Here is a 19,025-nt window from a genome sequence, read left to right as displayed (position 1 = left end):
TCTAGCGACAAATCAAAAAGACAACGTCAATTCTCATCAGTGATGTAGTGGTAAAACAATTGGTCGCTAAACTCTGATCGCCGGTCGCGGTGAAAAAAACGCTTCATATTCTTTCAATATATTTTCCCTCAAAGGTGGGTAGACTGTTAGGCGAAATACACCACTGATTCTCACTGAAAATCTGGTTGGCAACACTAGTGGCAGAATGCACATTTTTAGCGAAGATACTGTTAACTAACCCAAGATATATCATTGGCATCGTTTCCAATGGGAGCAAATTAAGTATAGTGGGCAGAACAAGCAACGACGTTTTATCACAGCGGACAATTTTAGGACTCATTACTGTAGTCCGTATAAAAATGTGGGATGGAAATCTCTGTCTGTAAAAAGAGAGCTGCATTCTCTTTTATTTATTTACAAAGCAATCTTAGCATTCAAACACCCTTCATATGTAACTTAATTAATAAAGTTAAGAATCATAAATAAAATAAAATTGTATTTGTCACATGTGCCGAATGAAATGCTTACTTACAAGTCTTTAACCAACAATGCAGTTTTAAGACAATACATAAAAAGGAAAGAGATTAAAAAATAATAATAATAATTAAAGAGCCATATAAGATACCAAAAACTTTCTCAGGAATGTATAACACCAGAGATCCATTCGGTCTCCACAGATTTGGGAAAATCAGCGGGGTTTTTTTGGGCCCCTAATTTGTAGAACAATCTGCAGAGTTCATGATTGATTATGGACCTCTTTTTGTAGTTGAATGTGAATGTTTTTATTAAATATGTTTATTTTGTTATTGTGTGCTGAATTATATTGTTTTATACATATTAGTGTATGTTTTATTATTCTGTTTTTATTGTAATGTATAGAGGGCTCTCTTGTAAAATAGATTTTTAATCTCAATGGCACTCCCTGTTTAAATAAAGGTTAAATACAAATAAATAAATGAGGTGGGCAGAGTCAACCAAAAGCTAGTGAGATCCTATTGGTGCATTTTAGCATTATTTGCATATTTCCGTTAGGGAATGCCTTCTCTGTAAAGTGCATGTATGCAGTCAAGCAATTCACCCTTGCATTCCTTATAAGCACATTTTTTTTAAATGGCAAAGGGTCAAGAAAACAATATTTTAGTTTTGGGAACAGAAACATTTCCAGAACTTTGGCCAATTTTCATCTAGCTTCATCTATCTTCTCACACTGCCTGCCACTGGACTTCCTCTCATCACCATATTTGGTGGCGAGTGGAAGTTCTAAATGGATGCTACGGAGTTATACGTCCTGTGAGACTCATAAAAGTAGTGGAATAAGAAAATGTATTACTTCAAAATGGAGATTGCGCTGCCCTGCTCTTACAGTCACCATAATGGGGCATATACAATGATGCGACATCTATCTAAGTCTATGGTTAATATACCTCAGTGGCGCAACGTCGCATCACACTGTGGAAAGTAGGGAAGTACTCCTAACAACTTCTAAGTGTAAACTTGCGTCTTTGGCTGTACGTAGGACAGGAGACACATTTCCAGGTACCAAAATCATACAATACATTTCAGAGAATTACGGGCCAGACAGAAACACAACAAAAACTTGCCGAATTCCGGCTGTCATAAATCCACACTGTCCTCAAAAATGAATACACGAAATGTCTGGATTGCAAGGTGCAGACAGAGAGCACATATGCAAAACACGTAAACCCATAATGTATATATTTGCTGCAAAAATAGTTTTTCTTTCATGAGACAACTGTGGTTGGGCAAGAGGCAATGAGTGCGGGATTTCTCGCGATAATCCCTGTTGATTCCGATCCGGTTAGTGCTGAATGATTCTGGAAAGATGGCGGTCAGCATCCGAGGCCGTCCGAGCCGAAGCGTTCGGATGCGAGGTGAGACAAGGGATATTTCAATCTGGACCAGAGATTAGCAATCCTCCAAAACATAAAGCTGAATTTTCATTGTGCCTGTTAGTTGTGGTCTCACTACTAACCTTTATTGGTTGTTGTGCTTGCTTTGCTTTGACAGGTCGGAATGACAGTGGGGAGGAAAATGTACCACTCGATCTTTCCAGAGGTGGGTGAATCAGATTGGAAATTGGATATTCAGCATCCCATTTATTGAATCGTAGATAGCTATCCTATTATTAAAATGCTGCTAGCTAGCTAATAAATGGCCGAACATCCTAATGTATCTGCATACAACATCCTTGTTACTAACAGGGTTTCTTTCCCCTTTATTTACATTTAGCTAGTTAGCATAGCTAGCAGTAATTCATAACATTATCATCACATTGTTGTTTGGATGCATCTGATTTGCAGTAATAGCTAACAGTGATAGCGAAATAGATAGGATTCTAGCTAATGTCATTCATTGTTTCTATCTTCCTGAATATGGCTTGTATAGCTACAATTCAACGCTAATTCAATGCCACTGGTTTTCAACTTGAGAAATGTGTCCCACTCCGTTCCTTTATTTTTGTAGAATAGGCTCATGCCTTGTATTGAAGCTTAATACCAGCAGTTAGGACTGTCCTACCTTATCATCATGATCCAAATGCTAAGGCCCTTTATGCAGTGTTTATGTTTTTACATCATGGGAGAAAATGTAACTGTCCTTTTTACAGAAATACACTGTCCCTGTGATAGCCTATATTTCCTCCGGGACACTTTACACTAATTCACTTCATGCTCCAAAGTTGAAGTCACTTGTCTGAAGCATAGAATAATACATTCTGTCCATTGAAGAATTGTAATGTTTTAATCATGTATAGCTCTAATTTGTCTGTTGCTACCCCTCACTCTGAAGAATTGTTTACCTCAGGATATAATAAACATGGCATGGTTGTTTTCAAACAGACAAACTACAGTGCTAACATTCTGAATTTTAGTTGAATATATTTGATTAAACCCTGTTCCTCAAACACATGTTTTGCATTTATCCCAAGTAGTGTTGACATAACAACATGGTACAATTTGTTGAATCATGACAGGGACCTTCAAATAACACACTAGCATGTATATAGAACCTGTGGGTACTTTTATTCACACCAGACTTTACAGTCTTGTGTCATTACAAACTCTTCTTTCGGTGGGGCTACCTTTTTATTTAGGTGTGCCCTGATCCCAAATGTGTTTCTGTTTCCAGTTTATTGCAGGTCACATTCACTAATGAGGCTTTGTCATGCTCATGCTGGTCTCACCTGAACACTGTGTTTTGTTACTGTAATGTTTTGGAACAGAGTTGAGCCAGGTGAATAAACTTACTGACCACTTATTGACCTTGATGTATCATTTCAGATCCTTCAGACAACCTCCGGGAAATCCTACAGAATGTTGCCAAGCAACAAGGAGTCTCCAACATGCGCAAACTCGGTCACCTGAACAACTTCATAAAGGTTTGTGGGGCAACATCTCAGCAGACCATTAAAGCAGTGTTTCCCAAACTCAGTCCTGGGGACCCCAAGTGGTCACGTTTTGATTGTTGCCCTCGTACTACACAGCTGATTCAAATAATCATCTCATCATTAAGCTTTGATTATTTGAATCAGCTGTGTAGTGCTAGGGCAAAAACAAAAACGTGCACACCTTGGGGTCCCAAGGACCAAGTGTTGGAAAGACTGCAAAGGGATACTTTAGGATTTTGGCAATGAGTCCCTTTATCTACTTCCCCAGAGTCAGATGAACTCACAGATACCATTTTTATATGTTTATGTGAAGTTTGAAGGAAGTTACTAACGAGTGCTAGCTCAACTGCTAACTAGCATTAGTGAAATGACTGGAAGTCTATGGTGTCTGCCAGCATGCCATTCAGATGCCCATAGACAACCAGTCATTGCGTTAACTCTAATTACTATTGGCTTTTGAAACTACCTCTAACTTCCTTCATACTGGACACATAAACCTAAAAATGGTATCCACGAGTCCTCATTCCCAAAATCCCAAATAATCCCTTTAAGTGGATGTAATGTTTGGTTGTTTGTGTTTGGATGTGTTCTTATCAGTTTTTTTTTTCCATCTGTCACAGCTTCTCTGCAAGGTTGGCCACTCAGAAGAGAAGCTTGGGTTTACACATGAAGAGATCATAATTTGGTGAGTCTTTTGAGAAATTAATCTTCACCAGTGCTACATGTACAGTACTAGCTGTTTCTCTGGGTTGATTTTGGGATGTTTGCACTATACCATGATTTAAAATGCAGATGAATTGTTTCTCATTCTATCTCTCTATATATATATATACACACACACACACACACACACACACACACACACTTTCTGTCCTTCCCCTGTTCTAGTCTCCGGTTAGCGCTGTTGAACGAGGCTAAGGAAGTGCGAGCTGCAGGGCTGAGGGCTCTACGCTACCTGATCAGAGACAGCACTATTCTCCAGAAGGTCCTCCGTCTTCAGGTGGACTACCTGATCGCCAGGTGAGTGCTACATCTATGCTGTGTGTCTTATGCCAATGTTGAGCCCACTTAACCTTTCAACCACTAATTGTGTATTTTTATCTCCAGGTGCATAGACATCCAGCAAAGCAATGAGGTGGAGAGGACACAGGCTCTCAGGCTGGTGCGAAAGGTGAGACACCCCAGCCTCTCCCTAACTAAATTGATATTCGTAATGTACCGTTCGGTAATATGTAGAGCTGTGACCAGTTAGATGTCTATCTGATAAACATCCCTCTATCACCCGAGTACTACTATGTGAGATGAGTGTGAGACACACATCTGTCCCCTCTCTGCTGTCCCTCTACAGATGATCACTGTGAATGCACTGCTCTTCCCCTCGTCTGTCACCAACTCCCTCATTGCCGTGGGCAACGATGGGCTACAGGAGCGAGACCGCATGGTTCGCGCCTGTATTGCCATCATCTGTGAACTTGGTAGGTGACGAGCAAACACACACACTTATCTATACTATAGGTGGTATGGTTAAACCCTGTGTGATTCCTTTGTTCTGCAGCTGTGAAGAACCCTGTGGTGGTGGCCCAGAGGCGTGGTCTCAGCACCATTCTGAAGAACGTGATCGACTGTCAGCTGAGCCGCATCAACGAGGCACTCATCACTACCATCCTACACCTCCTCAACCACCCACACACACGCCAGTATGTGCACTCGGATGTGGAGCTCGAGGTACTGACAACACACATACAGTCTTGCACACAGAGCAGCATTCATTAACAGGAATTTGATGAATTGGATTATTTCCTCATTGAATGAGATTGTTCTTTTTCTGTTTCTCTTCCAGCAAATCCTGGCCCCTTACACTGACTTCCACTACAGACACAATGCAGACACGGCAGAGGGGCAGCTCAAGTCAGTGTGCATGATAGTGCAGTATATTTAATTATGTCCTATGCAGTGTATTTTATGGAGTGTTGTATTGACTGTTTCAATAATTTGGGAGATTTTAATCATGCATTTTGCTGTCCACCCCAGGGAAGACAGGGAGGCTCGTTTCCTGGCAAGTAAAATGTCCATAGTTGCTTCCTTTCGCTCCTGGTCAGGTAAACTTTACCCCTTCATATTCAATGATATCTGAGTTTGAGTGTGTATATACCCTGATAGCTCTTATGTGATATTAGTGGTGTGGTATAAACAGGATGAACATGTTCCTATCTGACCCTACTCTCTACATCTCACTCCAGGCATCATTAACCTGTGCAAGTCAGGCAACTCTGGAATCCAGTCTCTTATTGGCCTGCTCTGTATACCAAATATGGAAGTAAGGGTAAGTATAGCATCAAATAAACATTATCAGCACCTGACAACTGAGGTGAAAGAGAATGCAGTGTCCTCCAGTTTACCTCAAGATTACTTTATGGTTGTGCTCAATAACATCGATAACAATGTTAATCAGTTTAATGTAAGAATGATGTAGGGCACACCCCTAAAACTCATTATTTTCTGTCTTCTCATAAAAATGTTCTAAAATGAATGAAGTCTCTATTAATGTGTGTAAACCTGGTTCCTCTCGACCTCCCACAGAAAGGCTTATTAGAGGTGATATATGATATATTTCGGCTCCCCATGCCGGTTGCGACTGCCGACTTTATTGAAGCACTTATCAGTGTGGGTGGGTGCAATGTCACTTTTTTTCACTTTTTGTCTTTATTCAAGTTAAGAGCCTTTCTTTTCTTATCATATATCTCATGTACCATGTATTATTAGGTAACAAAGTATACTTGTCTATATTCCTCCTGTAGACCCTAGCAGGTTCCAAGACAATTGGAGGTTATCAGATGGCTTTGTGGCTTCTGAAGCAAAAGTTATCCTTCCACATCGAGCTCGATCAAGGTGAGAACCATCACTTATTTGAACTCTTTAACTCATGATTGAGGAAAACATTGTCTGCATAAACTCCATTTGTTCTCTTACTGCCCTTAGGCCTGACTTAATGGATAATTACCTGGCGTTGGTACTGTCTGCCTTCATCAAGAGTGGACTTCTTGAGGTATGGTCATCAATATCAGGATCGATAAGTATGTGTATATTCAACCAAAAATGGCAGTTGCATAGCTGTCTATTGGTACCTAAAGATCCCACACACAAACCGCTATTGTCTGTCGTGTAAAGCCTGTGCACCTCTCAACAGGGTCTCGTTGAGGTTATCACAAGCACTGATGACCCCATCTCTGTGCGAGCCATCATTCTACTGGGAGAACTGCTTCACATGGTAACTCAACTCCCTGTTTGCTCAGCTGTTAACATTGTGAGGTCAGAGCTGGTCCAGAGGAGGATATGCTCTAGGAGTTTTTGACACGTTTTTATGGTCCCAATTTTGAATTTGTTTTGCATGGTCCCCATTGTTGTTGTAACTGTTTATTTCTGTTTCCCTCCCAGGCCAACACCATCCTCCCCCACTCCCACAGCCACCACCTGCACTGTCTACCCACACTCATCAACAAGGCTGCCTCCTTCGACATCGCCCAGGAGAAGAGACTGTGAGTGACAACTACCTACCATAGAGTACTGAGGACATTTCTTGGGGTCACTATAGACAGGGACCATTGAGGAATTTACTCTCTCGCAGACAGGAGAAAAGACTATGACTAGTTACATGAAACTCTCTAACCTAATCCTCATTTAACAATATACACTGAGTGTACAAAACATTAGGAACAGCTGCTCTTTCCATGACAGACTGACAACGTGAATTCAGCTGAAAGCTATGATCCCTTATTGATGTCACTTGTTAAATCCACTTCAATCAGTGTAGATGAAGGGGAGCAGACAAGTTAAAAAGATTTTTAAGCCTTGAGACATGGACATGGATTGTATGTGTGCCATTCAGAGGGTGACTGGGCAAGACAAAATATTTAAGTGCCTTTGAATGGGCTTTGAGTGTGTCAACAACTTAAATGTTGCTGGGTTTTTCACTCTCAACAGTTTCCCGTGTGTATCAAGAATGGTCCACCACCCAAAGGACATCCAGCCAACTTGCCACAACCGTGGGAAGCATTGTAGTCAACATGGGCCAGCATCCCTGTGGAATGCTTTCAACCCCTTGTAGAGTCCATGCAACTCAAATTAGGAAGGTGTTCCTAATGTTTTGTACATCCAATGCATGTGCTACAAGAGTTTCATATTATTAACACGGACACTGACACAACAGCTGTTTTCATAATTTTTCAGACGGGCAAGTGCAGCGGTCAACTACCTGAAACGTTTCCACGAGAAGAAGAAGAGAGGACCCAAACCCAACAGCCTGTACCTGGACCACATCATCCGCAAATCGAAGGCTTCTCACTACTGTAGAGATCAGCACTTTAGACCACAGAGAGATATCTTTATCATTAAGGTACATATCAAACCATGCCCCTGTGTTGCAACACAAGCTTCTTGGATTTCTTGGAGTGGTATTTGTAATGCTGTCCTTGTTTGCATTGAAGGACACTGAGGATGCTCTTATGATGAACCTGAGAGACAGCCACATCCTCAACCACAAAGAGAACCTGGACTGGAACTGGGTTCTCATCGCAACAATATTGAAGGTGAGTGGACTACAACTGCAATATAAATACTTATTCCAGTTAGTATCTTTTACAATACTGTCCTTTTACAATTGTTATTTTTTTAAATGTTTCCTTTTCCCATCTGTAGTGGCCAAACGTTAACCTGCGGAGCAATAAAGATGAACAAATGCACAGGTAAGTACCATTATAACCACTTCTTTCACCTCCTGTTTGTAACTGTAGCAAACCAAATGTTCTCTCTGTCTGACACCGGGTTCCCCCTCTGTCTGACCCCGGGTTCTGTTTCTGCAGGTTTGTACGCAGGCTGCTGTTCTTCTATAAGCCCAGCAGTAAGCTGTACTCCAGCCTGGAGCTGGACCACAGTAAGGCCAGGCAGCTCACTGTGGTAGGATGTCAGTTCATCGAGTTCCTCCTGGAGTCTGAGGAGGTGAGAGGGTTTACTATGAGGCAAAATTTGAAAAGACTACTGATATTTACACACAGCGGACTAGAATTGCACTATCCAGACCTATTAATGATACGTACACAAAGTTAAACAATTTTATATTGGAACTCCATTGATCATAAAAAATTGAGTTACATGACTTTACGTGACCTCTCTATCAATGTCCAACATTACCTAAACATTACCCCTGTGTGTGTCAGGATGGGCAGGCATACCTGGAGGACCTGGTGAAGGACATAGTCCAATGGCTCTCCTCTTCCTCGGGGCTCAAGCCTGACCGTGGTCTCCAGAGCAACGGGTTGCTCACCACTCTCAGCCAGCACTACTTCCTGTTCCTGGGCACTCTTTCCTCACACCCGCACGGCGTCAAGATGCTGGAGAAGTGCAGTGTCTTCCAGTGGTCAGTCTCTCACTGTCCACTAGTCTGTTTTTCCAAACAGGTACTCTGATCGTACCTCTTGGGAGATCCCTAATATCTTGGAAACTGTCCCATTTAAAGATGCCTTTTTAAGCTGCTGCAGAGTTTCCTTTGTCCTCTTTCACACTCACTTCATCTTCACTCAAGTCATTGTGTTGGAGTGTATGGAGCAGTACATTGATTCTCTGTATCCTGTGCTCTCCTACTAGCCTGTTGAACATCTGTACTCTGAAAAATCAGGACCACCTGCTGAAACTCACTGTCTCCATACTGGACTACAGCCGTGACGGGCTGTCCAGGGTCATCCTGTCCAAGATCCTCACTGCTGCCACTGACGTAAGAACCCCACCACTAACACAGAAAACACACAGATGGAATTCAAACATTAATTGATAAATCTTGGTTTCCTAGAGGTGGTCGGAGTAGCTTGCACAGGTGTTTGAAAAGCAACATTATGAGCAATTTGGTTTGTTGTGTTTTCAGTGGAGCATATGTTAGTGTTTTTGAATGACAGTCTGTCCTCTTCCACCCTGTGATGGTGTGCCACAGAACTGCAGGTTGTATGCCACTAAACACCTGCGAGTGTTGCTTCGTGCCAATGTGGAGTTCTTCAGTAACTGGGGCATCGAGCTGCTGGTCACCCAGCTCCACGACCGCAACAAGACCATCTCCATGGAGGCATTGGACATACTGGACGAGGCCTGCGAGGACAAGGTGAGGGATGAGGGGCCTGAGTGTCTGTTGTGGTACCTTGCTATGTGCTGTTTCCTGGGCACTGTTATACCTTACAGTCTTGTACTTTAGTTTAGTCCAGCAGCTTTTGAGTCCAGAAGTGTATTAGCTGGTGTTTTTTTCCCTCCAGGCAAACCTCCATGCTCTGATCCAGATGAAGCCAGCTCTCACACACCTGGGGGACAAGGGTGTCCTGCTGCTGCTACGGTAAGCTGCTGGGAGAAAACTGAGCTATTGTTTGCTTTTCTCTATTAGGTCCCTTTGTCTCTGACCGCTGTGATTCTTATCTCCAGGTTCTTGTCCATTCCAAAGGGCTTCTCCTACCTAAGTGAGAGGGGTTACGTCACCAAGCAGCTAGAGAAATGGCAGAAGGTACATTTATACTCAACCAACAATGCCATAAATGATGATTTGCATCTTTTCGCTGTCACATGAAAGCATAGAAAATTCATTTTTATATCATTGTGTTTTGCAGGACTATAACCTGAAGTATGTGGACATGATAGAGGAGCAGCTGAACGAGGCTCTCACCACGTACCGCAAGCCTGTCGATGGAGACAACTATGTACGCCGAAGCAACCAAAGGTTACAGAGGCCAAATGTTTATCTTCCTGTTCATCTGTATGGCCAGCTTGTCCATGATAAGACAGGCTGCCATCTACTGGAAGTCCAGGTAACTGCATCTACTTGAACCATTCACTATTACACTAGTCGAGGAGCAATTACAAGCATAATGCGTATAAACCCGTTTTGTCTTTCTCTTCAGAATGTGGTTCCTGACCTAAGCTACACTGTCCGTTCCCCAATGCTGGACAAGTGGGAGGGCATCAAACAGCTAAAGGCAGCACTTTGGGCCTTGGTCAGTATAATTAAGCAATAAGGCCCGAGGGGGTGTGGTATATGGCCAATATACCACAGCTAAGGGCTGTTCTTATGCACAACGCATCGCGGAGTGCCTGTATACAGCCATTAGCCATGGTATATTGGCCATATACCACAAACCCCCTAAGGTTCCTTATTGCTATTATAAACTGGTTACTAAAGTAATTAAAGCAATAAAAACAAATGTTTTGTCATACCCATGCTATATGCTCTCATATACCACGGCTGTCAGCCAATCTGCATTCAGGGCTGGAATAATGGAGAATAATAACTACCATATCTGTTGTCATCAGAGTTCCACAGTTATGTGCCAATTATTGATAAGATTCTCACATAGTTTTCATAATAACATGAGTATTAATGTTGTTAAACTGTTTGTTTCCAGGGTAACATAGGGTCATCAAACTGGGGGTTGAACCTCTTACAGGAGGAGGGGGTGATCCCTGACATAGTGGTTCTGGCCCAGCACTGTGAGGTTCTCTCCATCAGGGGGTAAGGCACATTGATATTTGCAACTCCAATTCAAGGTGCTTCTAACGAAGCAGCATGCTAGTACTGTCCCAAAAGAGTACTATATCTCTGTCCAGGATCTCTCTATAATGTCTGTCTGCTGTCTCTGTGTAGGACGTGTCTGTACGTGTTGGGGCTGATCTCAAAGACACGTCAGGGCTGTGACATGCTGAAGCAGCACGGCTGGGACGCTGTAAGACACAGCCGGCGGACGCTGTGGCCTGTTGTCCCAGACGACATGGAGCCCTCCCCCAACCCGCCCAGCCTGCTGTCCTCTGTCCCCTCCACCCTCAGCCTCGCCTCTGACTCCACCAGCTCTAGACACAACAGTGAGAGTGACTCCACACAGCCCAGTAAGTCTCAGCCCAGTAAGTCTGTAATCATAGTACTGGTATTCATTTATTTTGAACCTGTACAGTATCGCCAAATATTTACTCCATACTACTAAGAGTTAACCTTGAGTGGTTATTTCCAGGTATGTACATCATGGACGATGAGCGGCTGGAGAACTGTGACCTGTCGGACGATCCTCCCATGTACATGAGACCCAAGTACAAGGACCGCAGCCCCTTCACCCTCCTGGCTTCCAGCCACTTCCGTAACCGCCTCCTCCACTCTCTGTCGCTCTCCGGGAAGATGCTGCGCAGCACCAGCGACCCCAAGGGCACCACCAGGGACCACGGAGGAGGGATGGAAGAGGATCAGGGGCGCAAACGCACCGTTACTGAACCCAGCTACACCTTTGGATCTTCAGATGTCTTCCCAATCTATAATGACGGCCACCTGCCCGAAAGCCACCCTGTCAACCTAGAAACTTCCATTGTGGGCAGCAAGACCCCTGAAAACCAGGGCAGCACCCCCAACTTCGGTGAGGGAGATGGGGAGAGGAGGCTGCCAGGCCGGTCAGTGGGGGTAGGAGGGTCAGGGGTGGGGGAGAACCAGAGAGAGCAGACTAGCCGGGAACGCCTGGCCGGGGATGGCCCGTCCGGGGGGGGCGGGGGGGCTCAGTTTAAATCACGCAGTCAGAGCTTCAACACGGACACGACCACCAGCGGCATCAGCTCTATGAGTTCCAGCCCCTCCAGGGAGACCCTGCCCTCCACCATCGACACGGACGGTGTCAGCCTCAACAGTGTGATCAGCGCCCAGACCATCCAGACCCTGACCTCCCTCACCCCCCAGCCCCACACCGCCCACCTCTCCTCCCTGTCCAAGTCTAGCTCTACCTCCCTGGTGCCCCCCGGCTCCTCCCACACCCTCCCCCGCCGCGCCCAGTCTCTCAAGTCGCCTTCGTTGACCACCCTGAGCGGCCTGACTGACTGCAGCCTCATGTACTCCAACTCCCGCGACGCGCTGGGCTACGCCACGCTGAAGTACGCCACTTCCTGTGACACGTACGCCAGTCAGCGTGATGCGCTGGGCTATGCTACTCTGAAGAGGCTGCAGCAGCAGAGGATCCACTCGTCCCTGTCCCATAGCGAGGCTCTGGCCTCCCCAGCCAAAGACGTGCTCTTCACTGATACCATCACCATGAAGACAGGCAGCCTGGACTCCAGACTCACCCCACGGCGGTAACACACACATACACACTCACTCAGTCCCCCTTGACTTGTACTTGTCCACACACACACTCCCTTAAGAACTCCTTTCCTAGAATCTCCCATGACTAGTATTGACTACTACTTCTCTGAATACTCCCCCCTCCCTCTTTCTCAGATCTTCAGTTGCCGTTTCTCTTACTTCCTCTTGTTGCTCCTCTTTCTCTTTAGAGGCTTCTCATTCTTTGACAAGATCAACTGAGTTTGACCTCTGCTCTGGCTTGAATTAGGTTTTCCTTCTGTAACAATATTGAGTGTTGTTTTCCTGAAACAGGAAAGGGCCTTGCCCAAACTGTTGCGACAAGCTTGTAAGCACAGAATCGTATAGAATATCATTGTATGCTGTAGCGTTAAGATTTCCCTTTTTTTTCACTGGAACTAAGGGTCCTGGCCCAAACCATGAAAAACAGCCCCAGACTATTATTCCTCCTCCACCAAACTTTACAGTTGGCACTGTGCATTGGGGCAGGTAGCGTTTTCCTGGCAACTGCCAAATCCAGATTGGTCTGTCGGACTTCCAGAAGGTGAATCGTGATTCATCACTCCAGAGAAGGCGTTTCCACTGCTCCAGAGTCCAATGGCGGCGAGCTTTATACCACTCCAGCCGACGCTTGGCATTGCGCATGGTGATCTTAGGCTTGTGTGCGTCTGCTCGGCCTTGGAAATCCATTTCATGAAGCTCCCGACGAACAATTATTGTGCTGACGTTGCTTCCAAAGGCAGTTTGGAACTCTGTAGTGAGTGTTGTAACCGAGGACAGACGATTTTTACGCGCTTCAGCACTCGGCTGTTCCGGTCTGTGAGCTTTTGTGGCCTACCACTTCATGGTTTAACCGTTGTTGCTCCTAAACGCTTCCACTTCAACAGCACTTATAGTTTACCGGGACAGCTCTAGCAGGGTAGAAATTTGATGAACTGACTTGTTGGAAAGTGCCACATTGAACGTCACTGAACTCTTTAGTACGGGCCATTATACTGCCAATATTTGTCTATGAAGATTGTATGGCTGTATGCTCGATTTTATACACCTGTCAGCAACAGGTCTGGCTGAATCCAATAATTTGAAGGGGTGTCTACATAATTTTGAATGTATAGTGTATTTGTTTTTTTTGCATGGGCTGTGTCTCAATCCACTGCATCTTCCTATGTCAGCCTAGTGCATAGCGGTGGAAGGTTGCTGAGCTACAGTGATGATTATCAGACCACAAGACACAGGAAAATTGGTCTTCTCACGAAAATGTCTGTAGTGTCAGAATCGTTTGTCCCACAAACGAATATGATTTTGGAATGAGGTGTAAGACGAACAGGTGGACCTTTCCTGCCTCCTAACTCACTGAATGTTTATTTTATCTCCAGGTTCCTGAAGGCTCTGAGTTTTGCCTCCCTGGACAAGGAGGATCTGCTGAGCCCCATCAGCCAGAACACTCTGCAGCGGTCCTCCTCAGTGAGATCCATGGTGTCCAGCGCTACCTACGGCAGCTCTGATGACTTCATCGGCCTGGCGCTGCCAGTGGACATTAACAACATGTTCCAGGTACTGACCATCGTATGACCCCTCTTTCCCCTCTCATCCCTCATCTATCCTTTTATTTTACAATAAATGTAATTTGTTTACCAAGCTATTTAAGACCTCTATTTAAAGTTGTGTCATAACTCCATGTTAATATTTGGATAAAGCTGAGTGTTTTGTTCCTAGATAAAAGAAACACCATATTTCCTGAAGAGGACCAGCCCTCCCTCTGAGGACAGATCTGCCAAATTCTTCTCTGGAGACTCAGATGGTAAGAAACAGCCCGGGGCCAACACAATCTGTTTTCTTCAGTAAGGAGTTGTATAACACTGAGTTTAGCACAGGATGAATGATGGCTCTGCTACTGATAAAAGAGGCCCACTGAGGACCAACAGGCTTGAATAAAAAGGGGGGAAATGCATGATCATGTGGATATGTGCCCCTTCTCCCAGGCCCCAGCCCTCACTCCAGGCATGCAGTGCTTCGCTCCCAGCTGAGCATCACAGAGCTGATGGGAGTGAGCCGGGCAGAGCAGCAGAAGTTGCTGGGCTCAGAGGAGACTGGTCTACAGGAACACAACGATGACAACTGCCTCTACTGCACTGGGCTCTCTGTGCTCGGCTTCAGCGCTTCCAATAGCAGCCCAGGTCAGCGGCAGATACAAACACAGAACATTATGCTGTTTATCAATTCCTGCTGCTTATCAATTCCTGCTGTTTGCATCCTTGTACTTCCTTGTATGTTTATATTATTAGCAGTCAGAAACCGATAAACAACCTAAAGTCACGTTTCTCCATCAGACTTGACAGAGGAACCCCCTTTCTCAGAATGGTGCGGTCCGCCTGTGCAGAACCACCTGGAGGTCATGGGCCAAACCAAACTGTCAGGGGTGTCCGGGTGCAGTGATGCTGTGTCTCAGGGCTCCCCAGGAAGCACCCGCAGCACTGAACTGATTTTGGGTAAATGTCATGTTTTTGTTTTCTCTCATATCATGCTTTTGTCCAAGCGAAGGGTTTTCTTTTGTAGTTGAAGATGGATGGACTAAACCTACTGGCTCTCTGCGGTCTATCTCCCCCCTCAGGAGTGAAGTCCATTCCAGAGGAATCTCCAGCCGGCAGGGTTCTCCTCAGGAAGGAGGTCCTGCGTCTCGTGGTCAACCTCAGCTCCTCTGTGGGGATCAAAGGCCACGAGACTAACCTGCTAACGTAAGAGACCCACACACACACACACACACACACACACACACACACACACACACACACAAACTGAGGTTGATATCCCTGTGTCTGTTGTCTTGACAGGATCAAGGAGAAATTCCCATATGCATTCGATGACATCTGTCTCTATTCTGAGGTGTCTTACCTGCTTGCCCACTGCATGTTCCGTCTGTCCGCACGCCGCTTCATCCAGGAGCTCTTTCAAGACGTGCCATTCATTCCGGTAAACAACACACACATTCAAAAATAATAAACATTTCATGTTGGCTGTTCTTCTAGTCACTTCTGTCTCTTCTTCAGATGTACGAAGAGGCAGAGGCCATCCTCTCCAAGCCCCCAAAGAATGGACCGGCTGACCCTCCCACTGAGCCCTGAGTCAACCCTACTGCCCTTCCCTTCTGTCTCACAGCCTGTCAAACCCTGAGTCACCACTACTGATCTTCCAGTCAACCACAACCCCTAAAGCCTGAATCACACCCCACCTCCGGAACCTTCAGCTAACCCTCAAACCTCAACCCCCGGAACCTTCATTTAACCCTCAACCCCCACCCCGGGACCTTCAGCTAACCCTCAAACCTCAACCCCGGAACCTTCATTTAACCCCCACCCCGGGACCTTCATTTAACACTCAAACCTCAACCCCCATGACCCTTCAGTTAACCCTCAACCCACACCCCCCTGAACCTTGGACTTTGTAGCCCTCAAACTTCAGTCAACCCACACCTCTGACGTGTGAGACAACCCTAACCCCTCAACCACAAATGCTTGAGTCACTACCAACCACAGCTCTGTAGGGCCTGAGTCACCTTCCACACCCACATCCTCCCTTACCTCTCCATACCAGAGTGCACTCACTGTATGTCCTCCTGGGATTTGGACTAAAATGAAAATATGGAGGGAAGAAATATGTTCTTCCTATTGACTAAGTTTTAGATATGATGGATGATAACGCAGGATGAACAAATATTCTTTTTTTTTTTTTTTTATCTGATCAAATGATTGCAGCCAGCTATGTTTTTAACAGAGCTCATTTTTGGGAAATTCTTCACAAACTGAACTTGGATCACAATCAAATCCAAATGACTTAAAACGGTCCATCATTCCTGAGGGCTTCCTCAGTTATTTTTAATATATGACTGCATCCCAACCACTGGTGTGAAATACCACAGCATGTTGTTTTTGGCTTGGCTTCTCCCAAAGTGGATCCATTGACTTTGACTAAAACACTAAAGAGTAGGGTTCCTCTGCATAACACTAAAACCTCTCTGCATCTGGAGAGAGGACCATGCCATTGTGAAAATCATTGCGCCTGAACAAAGAACGGTGAAGGAGAATAGTGATAAATACTTTTAGTATTGCTCTATTTAATGATGGCAGATAGTTTGGTGGTTGTCTCTCTTATTTGTTGATGTGCTAAAGAGGAAATGTTCCTCCTTGCCCTTTGCTGGATTTTGTTTTGTTATTTTGTTTAGGACTTTGTTTGTCTGTGTTTTTAAGCATTTATATTAAGAACTGAACAACTACATGTCAGAGTGAAATCTACCAAAACATTGCCATTGAACATCTGTCTGTGTGTTTCAGCACAGAAGAGTTATTAACGGTCAGTTACTCAACTGATGATTGAAACTACGGCTGTGTTTATTTTTGTTTACGACCTAGAAATTTAAACCCTAAAATAAAAGTGCAGGGTTGAAACAAGAGATTTGGTTCTCATCAAAGTGGAGGAAGACCTGTATGATTGCTACCCCTTCTGTCATAAATTTCTTCAGAACATGGTTCATGAAAACAGTCACTATTTGATGGCCATGTAGAGTTGCTGCTTCATTCCACAGTCATTCAGTAGCCATTCCTGTCCGTTTCCATTCATTCTTGTCCGTTTCCATTCATTCCTGTCAGTTGCCATTCCCATCAGTTTCCATTCATTTCTGTCCATTTCTCAGTCAGTTGCCATTAATTCCTGTGTTAGTTTGCTGTTCCTTAGACAGTGTCCTTGGGAGTCACTGTCTGCTTGTTCTTAATCTGGTAAAACTGGGGAATAATGAAACTGGAGTAAACGTTTTGAAGTGGAGCTCAGGTACTGCCTGAACATGTCCAATAAGAACACTCGTTTAATTGGAAAACTCAGCCACTTCCGGGTCGAAATCTAGCTACATGTTTGTAAAATGACGGTTTAAAACAGTCACTGTACTGGGGTTTTTTTGCTATGCAAGATGCCTGTTAATTGTGAGCCCAAATGTACATGTATAGGTTATTAACTGGTTTGATATATTTCAGCTTTTGTTTGAATTTTGTTTAGCTGTTGACTCATTGTTTCATTACTGTTTTAAAGAAGTGGTGGCTACCATTGTGTGGTCCTTTCCAACATGATTCACTTTGACTGAAGATGGTACTTGCTGCACTGAATCCTTCAACATGCACGTATGACTATTCTGACAAGGGAAGTGTTTAGGCCTACTGTTAAAAATGGCCTTGGTTAAGTGATGAATTGGTTAGAGAAATGGACTGGTGAAAATAGGATTGGGGTGCACTGCAATTGCACTTAGCAATCAACATGAACTAAGTATGCAATTACTACAGAAAATATATTTCTGTATAAATGCGTAATGTTAAAAGTTAGGTCCTCTGCGAGCAGAGAATTGTATAGTTGCAGCCCACAATGTGCATAGTGGATCACTGCTCGAAATGAAAAATAAATGTGGATATTTAATATCGCAGATTCCCACTCAACTATACCTTCATATAACCTTATTTTGCACGTTTGCATTCTAAGAGACCTCAGTTCACCTTTTCCACAAACTGCAAAATTCTAAATAGTGGTTAAATGTTTTTTGTCAAGTCTACAGTACATTTCATAGTTAGACACACATTTGAACATAATACTGATGTTTCAGATATATATTGAATAAGGTCAATTATTTGGGAACATAATTGTACTACTTTCTGTTGGGGACCAAAAAGCTAAACTGAAAAGCCAATAATTATTTGTTATCTAGCAATTGTTTGAAACAAAAGGAAGTAGTAACTTAAATATTTAACTTTGTCTACATTTGAGTGATTTGAAGTGGACTTTTGCTGATAAAGCACTGTATGGGGATGTGAAAACAAAGCCTTTATTGAACCTGGACCGTTTAGGAACAGAGAGACAAAGATAAGAGAAGTGTTATTTATATTTTTCCTCAAGTGAAAACATTTTCAAGAAGATGTATATAAGTCTGTGTGTCTCCCCCCAATTTGTGCTTTTCCTTGTACAGAACCATGTATGTTTTTGGCATTTTATATAGGCCATTAGAATCATTCTTATTAAAGGGATGCATTGATAATAAAAACAATCTACTCACTTATACGTCACTGTATTTTATTGTATCAATGTGTCTTCAACTATGAGTTTAGATTTTGGTATGGAGTTGGATCATCCAAAACCAGTGTGTGGGAGTTAACTTGTTTATGTGTAATTTAAGCAGTCTGGCCCATGACTTCCAGGGCTGTTTTCATGTATTGCATAATTTCTTCAACTTCTCACCAGGAAAAACATCCTCTGTTTCAACACTGCTTTACAGGAAAGACCTCCCCTAGCAACGCCTCACATCTCCAGTTCCAAAAACATTACCGCTCTTTGTAAGTATACTGTGTCACGCCCTGACCATAGAGAGCCCTTGGTTCTCTATGGTGTAGTTGATCAGGGTGTAACTAGGGGGTGTTCTAGCTCAATATTTCTATGTTGGTATTTTGTATGGTTCCC

General features: G+C 43.9%; 1 protein-coding gene across 3 annotated transcripts; it reads left to right on the top strand.

The window, feature by feature from the left end:
• The first annotated feature begins 1,473 nt into the window (after positions 1–1,473).
• On the top strand, positions 1,474–18,629 carry LOC112257529 (rapamycin-insensitive companion of mTOR). Of its 3 annotated transcripts, none has more exons than XM_024431167.2 (37): positions 1,474–1,892; positions 2,029–2,076; positions 3,300–3,397; positions 4,027–4,091; positions 4,295–4,426; positions 4,514–4,577; positions 4,755–4,881; positions 4,962–5,131; positions 5,247–5,314; positions 5,438–5,505; positions 5,647–5,729; positions 5,987–6,074; positions 6,205–6,295; positions 6,386–6,452; positions 6,594–6,674; positions 6,842–6,942; positions 7,634–7,799; positions 7,891–7,992; positions 8,102–8,148; positions 8,266–8,401; positions 8,620–8,819; positions 9,047–9,173; positions 9,387–9,551; positions 9,700–9,776; positions 9,863–9,941; positions 10,045–10,242; positions 10,336–10,428; positions 10,837–10,943; positions 11,076–11,329; positions 11,437–12,532; positions 13,916–14,093; positions 14,256–14,340; positions 14,522–14,716; positions 14,870–15,028; positions 15,151–15,274; positions 15,371–15,509; positions 15,587–18,629. In XM_024431167.2, exons 1-37 carry the CDS (start codon positions 1,844–1,846, stop codon positions 15,659–15,661), a joined length of 5,202 nt encoding a protein of 1,733 aa, XP_024286935.1. In that variant the 5' UTR covers positions 1,474–1,843; the 3' UTR covers positions 15,662–18,629. The 3 variants fall into 3 exon arrangements, with proteins under 3 accessions (XP_024286935.1, XP_024286936.1, XP_024286937.1); XM_024431168.2 differs by having other exon boundaries at positions 1,476–1,892; positions 11,076–11,314; XM_024431169.2 differs by lacking the exons at positions 1,474–1,892; positions 2,029–2,076; positions 3,300–3,397 and adding an exon at positions 3,596–3,912.
• Positions 18,630–19,025: the final 396 nt, after the last annotated feature.

This window comes from Oncorhynchus tshawytscha, linkage group LG09 (assembly GCF_018296145.1).
Source record: "Oncorhynchus tshawytscha isolate Ot180627B linkage group LG09, Otsh_v2.0, whole genome shotgun sequence".
NCBI classification, from domain to species: Eukaryota; Metazoa; Chordata; class Actinopteri; order Salmoniformes; family Salmonidae; genus Oncorhynchus; species Oncorhynchus tshawytscha.
The sequence above is the reverse complement of the archived record's forward strand: the minus strand, read 5'-3'. Positions and strand labels throughout refer to the sequence as shown.